This window comes from Takifugu flavidus, chromosome 6, assembly GCF_003711565.1.
Source record: "Takifugu flavidus isolate HTHZ2018 chromosome 6, ASM371156v2, whole genome shotgun sequence".
NCBI classification, from domain to species: domain Eukaryota; kingdom Metazoa; phylum Chordata; class Actinopteri; order Tetraodontiformes; family Tetraodontidae; genus Takifugu; species Takifugu flavidus.
In genome coordinates, this window is record NC_079525.1 from 6,559,075 (window position 1) to 6,570,749 (window position 11,675).

The 11,675-nt window shown below is 39.5% G+C and overlaps 2 protein-coding genes and 1 long non-coding RNA gene across 4 annotated transcripts; 1 reads left to right on the plus strand and 2 right to left on the minus strand.

Moving 5' to 3' along the window:
* Positions 1-1,807: 1,807 nt before the first annotated feature.
* Positions 1,808-3,291, plus strand: LOC130526916 (uncharacterized). The gene is made up of 2 exons (XR_008950879.1): positions 1,808-2,124; positions 2,525-3,291. It is a non-coding gene; the product is annotated as an uncharacterized LOC130526916 (long non-coding RNA).
* Positions 3,292-4,160: 869 nt separating this feature from the next.
* LOC130526896 (uncharacterized) lies at positions 4,161-8,262 on the minus strand. 2 transcript variants are annotated; one of them, XM_057034902.1, is made up of 4 exons: positions 8,132-8,262; positions 5,528-5,873; positions 5,385-5,430; positions 4,161-5,300 (listed from the first exon to the last, which is right to left on the minus strand). In XM_057034902.1, exons 1-4 carry the CDS (start codon positions 8,181-8,183, stop codon positions 5,112-5,114), a joined length of 633 nt encoding a protein of 210 aa, XP_056890882.1. In that variant the 5' UTR covers positions 8,184-8,262; the 3' UTR covers positions 4,161-5,111. The 2 variants fall into 2 exon arrangements, with proteins under 2 accessions (XP_056890882.1, XP_056890881.1); XM_057034901.1 differs by lacking the exon at positions 8,132-8,262 and adding an exon at positions 6,196-6,458.
* Positions 8,263-8,375: 113 nt separating this feature from the next.
* Positions 8,376-10,626, minus strand: LOC130526892 (uncharacterized). The gene is made up of 5 exons (XM_057034896.1): positions 10,377-10,626; positions 10,066-10,299; positions 9,866-9,970; positions 9,465-9,659; positions 8,376-9,240 (listed from the first exon to the last, which is right to left on the minus strand). Exons 2-5 carry the CDS (start codon positions 10,247-10,249, stop codon positions 8,891-8,893), a joined length of 834 nt encoding a protein of 277 aa, XP_056890876.1. The 5' UTR covers positions 10,250-10,299; positions 10,377-10,626; the 3' UTR covers positions 8,376-8,890.
* Positions 10,627-11,675: the final 1,049 nt, after the last annotated feature.

Consider the following 11,675-nt stretch of genomic DNA (forward strand, 5'->3'; position numbering starts at 1 on the left):
GGAAATTGGACTCAGAGCGGTTTTGAGGCTGTTCACAGCCAACTGTCGGCTACTTCCCTTATGGCATTCCAGAACAGGATCGCAGTGGATATGTTGTTAGCTGAGAAAGGTGGTGTGTGTGCTGTGTTCGGAGATCAATGTTGCACCTTCATTCCTAACAACACTGCGTCAGATGGGAGTCTCACACTGGCCATAGAAGGCCTTCGCACCCTGAACAGCAAGATGAAAGAGCACTCAGGAGCAAAGACCGCGATGTGGGACGAATGGATGAATGTGTTTGGGAAGTATAAGACATCTATTCTAATTTCTGTAGCTGTTTTTGCTGCAATCCTTACCTTGTGTGGATGTTGTTGTATTCCCTGCCTGCGTTCTCTTATTAACCGCCTTATCACCACAGCTATCGCTCCCATGGAAAACCGAATGGCCGAGTTGTATCCCTTAATCAGCAGACAAGAACCGGATTTGACTACAGACTCTGAAGACTATGAGGGAATTGAGCTAATTTTCCCCTGAGTGTAAATGTATTTGTGTTCATAAACAGGACTTTGCAACCGAAAATCTATTGGAAGAGATTGTTAAATGACAGATGAGAATTTGAAGCAAATATGTGATAAACAGGAGGGAAATGTTAGATCCATTATGTTAAAGTTATCTCTTATTTGCTTTTGCCTTGTTATATTCCTTATTCTTGCCATAGTGTCTCTCATTACTTAATGCTTCTTATTATTTGCTAATGCTTAAGGTTCGTGATGCTTGGTATGTCACCTCGAATTTCTCTGGTCAAGGGCGACAGAAATGCGACGGCTGTTGGAGAAGTGGCATTGACTGGAGACAGAGCTGCAGGGCCGAACCCAGGAGATGTTCTCTTAATCTGTCTGATATAGAAGAATGTGCTGTTTGCGAGATAAGCTAATCAAATCAGTGAAGGACTTCTGTAGCTAGGGACCTTCTCATTTCAATAAAAGAAGGATGGCGGGAGGTGTGCGTCAGAACGTGTTGGAGATCTGTAACTGAGCACATCTCTCCGTTCTCCTTGCAAGTAAATTTCAAACTGTTGTCTTTGCCTCATTTGTGTTTCTCGTGTTTCAGGTTGTTTGAACCTAACACTGTCCTAGGCACAAGTTATTATACTAGATTGACTATAATTGAAGAAGTACAGTATTTGCTGGGGTAATGTATTGGCAAACTTTATTATACCTTGCACTACCACTCCACTCAAGGCCCCTCCAACACACTGCGCCCACTACACCCACTCCAGAAATGTGCAATGCCAGTGTTTTTGTTATGTTCTGTCCTCCCAAGGAGTGCATCACTTACTGCAACTGTAATGGGTGTTAAAATGGTCACATTTTTATTGAATTGTCAGTCCTCAAGGTCCATGTTTACAAATGCCATACTCTCTTGCCAGTGTTACATCGAAATCTGTGACTCATTAGATTCTTTGACCTTTCCTAATATTCTTACCCTAAACATTTCACTCCTATGGAAGCCCATTTCTGCCTGTACAAGAAAAAAAGAATCCCCATGCTAAATCGAAATTGTGAAATAAAAAGACATTATGAGACAAATTTAAAGTAGTTTCACCTGGAGAAAAACGACCAAATTTGGAGTTTATCTCATAATTTGACTTGGCATGGATTTTTTTTTTTTTCCTGGTGGAAATAGGGCTTCTGTAGACTGAGATGGTTAGGGAAAGAATACTAAGGCAGGTCACAGAATCTGATTGGTCACAGATTTCGGTGCAACACTGGAACATGATAATAAGCATTTGCATATTGATACTGTTTTTTGTGGAGGGTATTTCCATTCCTGTGCAAAAGACGTACTCACAAGAGCTTTTTGAAGTAGGTTTTGCTGTTGATAACATGGTCAGGCATTGAACATGGTGCAGACTGCACAAGACAACTACCCAGGAATTTTCTGTGCTGAATAAATGGCAATATCTTGTTGATTGTCTTGTTTAGATATCTGAAGAATTTCATCGGATCACGAGCAACGACCTCCTGGGGACTTTTAATGCATCCCCTTGACAAATTAGTGCCTGGCCTGCTGCAACTGTAGCGGTCTAAGAAGGGAGCTCTTGGTGAGAAGATGGAAGACCTCCTGGATAAACTTGATGAACAGGTGAGTGAAGTGCTCCTTTGCCTGACATTTTTAGAAGAGTATGAATATACTTCTCTCATAAGAGAAACAGAAAAAGATGTTAGCTTCAGCAAAAACACATTAGTGGATGTGTGTCAGTAAAAATGAATGTCAGCAGTCATTGCTTTATGTTCTTATTTGTGTTTATGTTGGTATTTGATTTAACAGAATTTTAATTTGTAAAAGTGAAGTAAAATTGTTAACATGGTTGCAGTGTTGTATTTTTTTTAGGTTTTACATGTTGCTGGGTCTGACCTGTCCTTTATCTTCATTACTATAAAAGAGTCCTGATTTTGCATTGTGTTTAAGTACATTATGTATATAATAATTATATATAGTATATACTAATTGAAATGCTTGTTTTGCACTGAATACTCTTTAGACATCCGCCTGCCCATTTTCCTCCGAGAAGATGCAACAAAGGTTTTCCTGAAGTGCTTGGTAAGTTCAGACAAAGTAATGCAAGTAAAACTAATTCCTAATTCCCATGAGATGTTTTAAAGGATGAGTTCATCCAGAATGGAAATATACACCTCCTCAGTGCAGTCCAGATAATTTTATGGTGAGGCTTGAAGTTGTCTATAACTCTCACTCCCTTTTTTCTGCTGAGAAGCAGCTGGGCATCGTTGGTGGGTGTTCCGTAGCAGAAAATGCTTTTGTACAAAACTCATCAAAAAAGTAGGTGGGTGAAAGCTACTGTGTCATTAATTAAATATATGGTGAGATTTTGTCATGAGATTTTGTCAATTTTAAAAGATTTGTTGAAGTGTTGTCCACTTTACATGAAGCGCAGCACTGGTGTTTGTTCCCTGTTCATTGATGGTAAAAATTTTTAAGAACTTTTAACTAGTTCATCATAGTTATGCCCATGTAAAACTTAAGTGTCTGGGTACACAGCCGATCATTTGTGGCACTATTCTATTTAATGTGCAAGTGGTTAAGTTCAGCTTTTACAAGACAATCAGGGTGTGTGCATGAATGACTATATGTTGCTGGACACTTTTTTTTCACATACTTAATTCTGGACTTCAATTTTAATGTCTCTGAAGAAACCGGCAATACTTTTTTACAGAAATTGACACAACTACCCATGACATTCTGAAATGTACTTGAGGCACTGTTCAACAAAATAAATAAGATTTCAGATAACATTCAGTTGTGCTTTGTTTTATTCAATATCTATTTATTGAGCATTTTTCAAATATAATGACGGCAACATAAATTTTCCTTTATTTATACAGGTAAATTTTCAACTCACTGGAGTAAGAATTGTATGTTTATTCAACAAGAATATCTGCATTTGGTGAAGGCAGAAATACATGGCATTGAAACCAGAATTTCTTTGTTAGCCTTCCAGGATTATCCTAATTAGGTGAACAAGAAGATCCAAGTTAGCAGAACTCTTGTCAGAACTTGAAAACCTTAGTTAAGTCAACAACAGTAGGCAAAAGTTGAGAAAACTCAAAAATCTCTTGCATCATGTTGCCTTGAAATTTTACGTTTTCTCAACTTTTTTACAGTGTATTTGAGAAACAGGAGGAAGTGGTAAATCTAGCAGCTTGAAAATAGCAGTCAGACCAACGTCATGTACTTGTCTGCAAAGTATATTGATGTAACTTTGAGATGTTGTAATACCCTGAAGCCCTCCTCTCCATTTCCACTTCTTCTGTTAATGGGACGACATGACTTCACCCTTAGATGCTGGTGAATGATTACTGCCTTACATGGACATGTTTTTTAAGGTTTAAGTTATTTAAAGACAACACCCATCCGCGCAACTTTTTTTTTTCCTGTTACTCAGACTTGATTTTGGAAGCAGATGATTAATTGCATTTTTTTGTTTATGCACTGTAAATCACGTACAGTATTTGTTTTACCTCTATACCTGTGGACTAACATTTAAAATGTTACGTGTTTCTCTTCATTAATGTCTTCTGGAGTGTATCCCAGATGTAGATATGTGAATGCCTTCATAATACTGCAAAACTGCCGGTCATCTGATGGAAGACTCCAAGTAATTATTTACTGCGCATTTATTAAACAAAAGGTACAGCACTTATTTTCTTTATACATCCAAACTTTGTTCTGTCAGTTTCCAACATTTAATAACAACTATTACATGTACGGTGTTACAAAAAAGAAATAAACGGAAATGGCATTAGCCTATTGGTAACAAGTGCCTCGTCATTGACACAGCCGTTTCGTTTCTTACATTGTTTGTTTATTATTTATTTTTGTTATAGATAGATAGAGATATATTGATAAAATAAGTTGGGATATTTACACAAATGTGTGGTTACATAGGGTGGCTGTAAATGTCAATAACGGCAGGTTTGTGTGTCTGTGGTAATGGCGCGACGGAGTATTATTGAGAATAAACTGCTTTTTAACAAAGTGTTGGCGTCACCATTCGAAGGGTAGGATTTACAAAATGGCGGTGTACAAAACGATCAACGCAATTCGTCCATGTTACATGCACATAATACAATTAATATTTTCTTTGTGTTACTTCACATGTTGACGAGTTTAATAGTAGGCTGCTACTACACAGCAGGTCAAAACTGCAGAGCATCACGGGTGATGATCCATTCAGGTAAGTTCACCTCACAGAGCCTATACTGTATTATTATTATTATTATTATTATTATTATTATTATTATTATTATTATTATTATTATTGCATCTATATAACTGAAAAACTGTCTAAAATGCAGGATAAAGCCTGTTCAGGTCCTAACTAAATGATCAATTTAATGTAAGTGTATATGAAGCACATCTGCTTAATTTTATCCCATCTTCTATCAGTGAATAAGTTGCAGTTTTAGTTCTGTCTTAATCAGCAGGAATCCACAAACTGGGGACGATGATCAGTCGTGGTCCCACCAACGTTATGGTCTCAGACTAAAGACTAAGATGATTAATGGTATAAATACTTGGAGGAATCAGAAATTACGCTATAAGATGCTTGTTCATGTGCAGCGGTTCCTCAGACAGACAACAGCATAAGGGATGTGCTGTTCCTGTTGGTGCTGATGAGGTTGGACCATGCTGTCAAGAGGATCCACATCAGTCTGGGGGAAACGTATGCTGCTGTAGTAAATGCCATTCTCCTCCGTGGGTTGATCTGTGATTTCCTCATGCACAGGACCGTGATTTACCTGACAATGAGGCAAGACACCGAATGTTGGTGTTATGTTTGTTTTAGGAAGATGGTTATAGTTAAGGAGCATCGGGCCACTTACCTCCTCCAACTTGAGGACAGTATTCTGGCTCAACTTTCCCTTTCCTCTGAAATGAATGTTAAAAAAAACCCCACTTGTGATACCAGTCACATTTGATGTGTGTTATGTGATTAACTCAGTTTACATCAGGTTCTGTTCTTCACCTGATGCAACAGATGACAAGTGAGGTGAAGACCAGGAGAGCAGCACCAACTCCTGCAGCTGCCACCAGGGTCCATTTTAATGAGGAACTCTGAACTCTGAGTGTCTTTTCAGGAGATCTAACATCTCTCTGAGTGTTCACAGCACAGGAGTAGTTTCCTGCATGCTGAGTTGTGACCGCATCCAGAACCAGGTGTTTGTTTTGGTGCTCTGGCAGCTGTAGAAGTTGATCATTCAGGTACCAGATGTAGTTCTTGTTGTTGGTCAGAGGACAGCTGGTGCTGCAGGTCAGTTTGACTCCATCACCTTCTGTCACCTCTGTAGATGGACTGATCTTGACTTTTATGTCTGATTCAAATGCAGAAAACAGATATTCACACATGTTTCAGACAGGAAAGCACTTTATCATGTAAAGTGATTCACAAAACTGTAGAAATGATCAACAATTTTTGCCTCTGCTGTTTTCCACACATTCATGCTAAAATTTCAGCACTAATTTACATGAAAGTTAGCACATTTCCTCTGAAAGATAACTTTTATTTAACTTCAGTTTTGATTTGAACTATTTACTTATTGGAAGGCAAAATGAGAAAATCTTGTATTTTGTTATGGCTCAGATACAAAGCTCTCTCGATTTAAGCTTGTTTTATATTTTATGATCCAGATTTACCTGTAACAATCAGAACAGTTCCGGGTTTCTGACTTGTGTTGTCATCTTGGTGCCTGAATCTGTATTCTGCTGAGTCATTTTGCTTCACAGATTTAATTGACATTGTGTTAATCTGCTTCTCTTGGTCCTCATGATATGTAAAATGATCAGTTTTCAATACATTCATTCTCTCCTCCTTCTCACCATTCCAGATTATTCTAGACCAGTGTTTAGCCTTGGATTTTGTGTAGCTTGAACTGGAATATTTACTTGAGATGTTTACTGAGGAACCTTCAAAGCACAGATTCTCTTTTTTATATAATTCACAGTCAGGCAGGATTTGTCAGCAGCACCTGACAGATGAAAGCAAAGACAGTGTCAGTTTTGATGAAACTCAAAGGAAATTCACTTTAAACCTTGACATTTTTGAGTGGATTCTTTAATTATGATTTTTTTCTGACTGTTGCATCTCAAATTCATATTTACATATTTTTAACAGTAAGGATTTATGATAAAACCACATCAAAACTTTATCTTGTTTCTATGTTCAGGCCACAGGTTTGGTGATACTCACAGACTTCATCAGACTGCAGCTCCTTGACACCACTGACAGCACACAGGAAGTTGTCTTGAGAGGTGTTGGGTATTGGTTGTAATGGGTCTTTAAGCATTTCTCTGTTCTTGTACCATTGAGTGTTTGTGTTTGGCCAGCTGGTTTTACAGCTCAGTTTGACATAATCCTTCCTTGGAGTCTTTTCAACATATATTTCTGAGAGAAGATGGTAAACATAGAATCATGGTTAAAAGTAGAAAAATACAGATAACACATATAAACTGAAGAAAACCTGTGATAATGGAAGTGAGGGTACTGTAAATGGGAACTACGTTACAGTAACAAAACACAAACAAATGAAGAGTAAAATGATGAAAGGATCAGTGTTGTGAGAGGATTGATTGTGAGTGATGGAGAAAGTGAACCTGTGGGGTACGTGATGGAGCAGGGTCCTTTCACTGAAGTGTGGTTGTACAAACACCTTCTCCCATCATTGTAGGACACCGTAAAGCAGGTAGATGAGACCCACTCTGGGTGGAGAGAGAACTGGTTGCTGGATTAAATTAAGATTAAATAAACTGCAGGATTACTTTGGTGGTAGAAATGCCAGCGAAACATAACTGACCCACTGTGACTGCAGGAGCTCTGAGAGCCTCGTAGCCTTTGATGGCGCAGGAGTATCTGACTGTTTTGTCACTAGTGACCATCTCCTGGTACCATGGAGACCTGTCTTGATAGAGAAGCTCTGAGTTCCTGTACCAGATGTAGGCAGCAGGTCTGTCAGTCAGCGTACAGGTGGTGCTGCACATCAGTGTTACCGTCTGTCCGTCTGTGGTGGGAAACACCTTCACCTGCAGGGCTGAGATGAAGAGAAAGATACAGAGAATTAGCACAAACTTGTCCCTTTCTCTTTAAAGTTAGTCAGTCATCAGGTTTACCTGTAACAGTGAGCTGAATGTGGTCTTCATGGCAGTTTTCTGGTTTCTCATTGCAGCAGTAAGAGGTTTTGTCGTCCTTTGTTAAACCCGTGACTGATAAAGTCGGGTGGGTATCTTTAGATATCTGGTTTTTAGACTATTTCCATTTCCATTTAACACTTCTGTCCACTTGGTTCCATTCAGCTTGAACCATTTTGGGATTGTAGAATGTTCAGCTGAGCAGGATAGATTCAATGAAGTACCTTTTAAGGCACAGATGCGGCTGCCTTTCCCCAGAACCCCTTCAGCAGAGAGAAGCACAAGTGAAAACCTGGAGGCTCACCATTAACTTCATGTACTGTTAGTTTTGTCATCAAATACCACAGGAGGTTTTACAAGCTTATGTTTTTGATGTTAACTAAACTCCAACTCACAAAGTATCAAACATAGATTCTTTTTAACAAACGCACAAAAAAATTATTCCTACCTGAGTTGAGGATGAAACCAACAACGGCAAATACAAGTTTTGTTGCAAACATTGCTGTTTTCAACTTAAAATGTGTTTTAAGATTAATATGAAACTGCCTTTAACGGCAACAAAGTAAAAACATACAAGTATTATCTACTGTATGTTACTGACGCTCTTCTTATGAACTCAACACACATCTGTTAAACAGGAAGAGAACTTTGTAAGGTCGGCAACTGCTATTCTAACATCTCTCTGAGTGTTCACAGCACAGGAGTAGTTTCCTGCATGCTGAGTTGTGACTACATCCAGAACCAGGTGTTTGTTTTGGTGCTCTGGCAGCTGTAGAAGTTGATCATTCAGGTACCAGATGTAGTTCTTGTTGTTGGTCAGAGGACAGCTGGTGCTGCAGGTCAGTTTGACTCGATCACCTTCTGTCACCTCTGTAGATGGACTGATCTTGACTTTTATGTCTGATTCAAATACAGAAAACAGATATTTTCACACATGTTTCAGACAGGAAAGCACTTTATCATGTAAAGTGATTCACAAAACTGTAGAAATGATCAACATTTTTTGCCTCTGCTGTTTTCCACACATTCATGCTAAAATTTCAGCACTAATTTACATGAAAGTTAGCACATTTCCTATGAAAGATAACTTTTATTTAACTTCAATTTTGATTCGAACTATTTACTTATTGGATGGCAAAATGAGAAAATCTTGTATTTTGATGTGGCTCAGATACAAAGCTCTCTCGATTTAAGCTTGTTTTATATTTTAAGATCCAGATTTACCTGTAACAATCAGAACAGTTCCGGGTTTCTGACTTGTGTTGTCATCTTGGTGCCTGAATCTGTATTCTGCTGAGTCACTTTGCTTCACAGATTTAATTGACAGTGTGTTAATCTGCTTCTCTTGGTCCTCATGATATGTAAAATGATCAGTTTTCAATACATTCATTCTCTCCTCCTTCTCACCATTCCAGATCATTCTAGACCAGTGTTTAGCCTTGGATTTTGTGTATTTTGAACTGGAATATTTACTTGAGATGTTTACTGAGGAACCTTCCAAAGCACAGATTCTCTTTTTTATATAATTCACAGTCAGGCAGGATTTGTCAGCAGCACCTGACAGATGAAAGCAAAGACGGTGTCAGTTTTGATGAAACTCAAAGGAAATTCACTTTAAACCTTGACATTTTTGAGTGGATTCTTTAATTATGATTTTTTTTCCTGACTGTTACATCTCAAATTCATATTTACATATTTTTTAACAGTAAGGATTTATGATAAAACCACATCAAAACTTTGTCTTGTTTCTATGTTCAGGCCACGGGTTTGGTGATACTCACAGACTTCATCAGACTGCAGCTCCTTGACACCACTGACAGCACACAGGAAGTTGTCTTGAGAAGTGTTGGGTATTAGTTGTAATGGGTCTTTATGCATTTTTCCGTTCTTGTACCATTGAGTGGTTGTGGGAGGACAGCTGGTGTTACAGCTCAGTTTGACATGATCCGTCCTTGGAGTCTTTTCAACATATATTTCTGAGAGAAGATGGTAAACATAGAATCATGGTTAAAAGTAGAAAAATACAGATATCACATATAAACTGAAGAAAACCTGTGATAATGGAAGTGAGGGTACTGTAAATGGGAACTACGTAACAGTAACAAAACACAAACAAATGAAGAGTAAAATGATGAAAGGATCAGTGTTGTGAGAGGATTGATTGTGAGTGATGAAAGTGAACCTGTGGGGTACGTGATGGAGCAGGGTCCTTTCACTGAAGTGTGGTTGTGGAAACACATTCTCCCATCATTGTAGGACACCGTAAAGCAGGTAGATGAGACCGACTCTGGGTGGAGAGAGAACTGGTTGCTGGATTAAGTTCAGATTAAATAAACTGCAGGATTACTTTGGTGGTTGAAACGCCAGCGAAACATAACTGACCCACTGTGACTGCAGGAGCTCTGAGAGCCTCGTAGCCTTTGATGGCGCAGGAGTATCTGACTGTTTTGTCACTGGTGACCATCTCCTGGTACCATGGAGACCTGTCTTGATAAAGAAGCTCTGAGTTCCTGTACCAGATGTAGGCAGCAGGTCTGTCAGTCAGCGTACAGGCGGTGCTGCACATCAGTGTTACCGTCTGTCCGTCTGTGGTGGGAAACACCTTCACCTGCAGGGCTGAGATGAAGAGAAAGATACAGAATTAGCACAAACTCGTCCCTTTCTCTTTAAAGTTAGTCAGTCATCAAGTTTACCTGTAACAGTGAGCTGAATGTGGTCTTTATCGCAGTTTTTTGGTTTCTCATTGCAGCAGTAAGAGGTTTCGTCGTCCTTTGTTAAACCTGTGACTGATAAAGTCGGGTGGGTATCTTTAGATATCTGGTGTTTTAGGCTACTTCCATTTACCAACACTTCTGTCCATTTGGTTCCATTCAGCTTGAACCATTTTGGGATTGTAGAATGTTCAGCTGAGCAGGAAAGATTCAATGAAGTACCTTTAACGGCAACAAACTAAGAACATACAAGTATGATCTATGTCACCGACGCTCTATTTATGAACTCAACACACATCTGTTAAAACAGGAAGAGAACTTTGTAAAGTCGGCATGTACCTTAAAATCTCCACTTCCTGCTATTATTTGTGGTTTAAAAAGGACCTCTAGTGAAACATACGTGTCATGCATTTTTATAGATTTTCCATGATCTTGTCCTTTACATTTTATTACAAAGTTGCTGCAGTGAGCTAGAAGATGAAGGACAGAAATATCTGATTTTATTTTAGCTGTGGTGACCCGGCCTGAAACCATCACATACATACGAGCTTTAAGAGCTGCATTAACACCCAACACAGGACTACAACCATTATAATGAAGACAAAACTATTGCATATTTAGATGTCTTTTAATGTTGTTTCCAGTGTCAGCAGTGGTGAGAGTTTGTCACAGCCCCTGTTCCCCAGTTCCCTCCTGTCCCAGTACTTTTCCACTGCCCTGCTCACACCACACCCTCTGATCACCACACCTGCTCTCAGTCACTGATCACCACACCTGCTCTCAGTCACTGATCACACACCTGCCCTCACTCATCAATCAGCTCACCTACCAGTGTATATATTCTCCAGCCTCACACTCACTCAGTGCCAGATTGTTCTTCTGCTTTCATGCGAGACTTTCCAGCGTTGTTTCCCTGCTGGATTACCCGTTACTGACCCTGCCTGTCTTCGTTCTGCCTGCCTTGCCTGTTCCCCGTACAACCTACCTGCTTTCTGCCCCTGACTACGACTTCTGCCTCAGCGTCTCTGGTTCCTGTCTGCTCACCTGGTTTAGACTTCGCTGCTGCTCGTCCCACTCCCCGACCCTGCAACCCATAGACTTTGTGCGGGCCCAGAGCCTGAAGAACGGACTATTTCCAGTGTTTCCTTGTCTGCCTGAGTTCCTGTTTGCCCGTGTGTTAATAAAAGTCATTACTACGGTCCAGCTTTCCAGAGTGCTGCTTTTGGGTCCAAACTGCACACGTCACAGAGTTAGAAGACAGTGGAGAAAGAGCGGCATAGA

Excerpts from the sequence above, each read along its gene's own strand:
- LOC130526896 (XM_057034901.1), bottom strand. The coding sequence starts at position 6,361 with ATGAATGTATTGAAAACTGATCATTTTACATATCATGAGGACCAAGAG. Across the intron at positions 5,874-6,195 it reads AACTGTTCTGATTGTTACAG|ACATAAAAGTCAAGATCAGT; the intron begins GTAAATCTGGAT and ends CATTTGAATCAG. Across the intron at positions 5,301-5,384 it reads CTGTCCTCAAGTTGGAGGAG|GTAAATCACGGTCCTGTGCA; the intron begins GTAAGTGGCCCG and ends CCTCATTGTCAG.
- LOC130526892 (XM_057034896.1), bottom strand. The coding sequence starts at position 10,249 with ATGTGCAGCACCGCCTGTACGCTGACTGACAGACCTGCTGCCTACATC. Across the intron at positions 9,971-10,065 it reads AGCTCCTGCAGTCACAGTGG|AGTCGGTCTCATCTACCTGC; the intron begins GTCAGTTATGTT and ends CTCTCCACCCAG. Across the intron at positions 9,660-9,865 it reads CTCCATCACGTACCCCACAG|AAATATATGTTGAAAAGACT; the intron begins GTTCACTTTCAT and ends ATCTTCTCTCAG.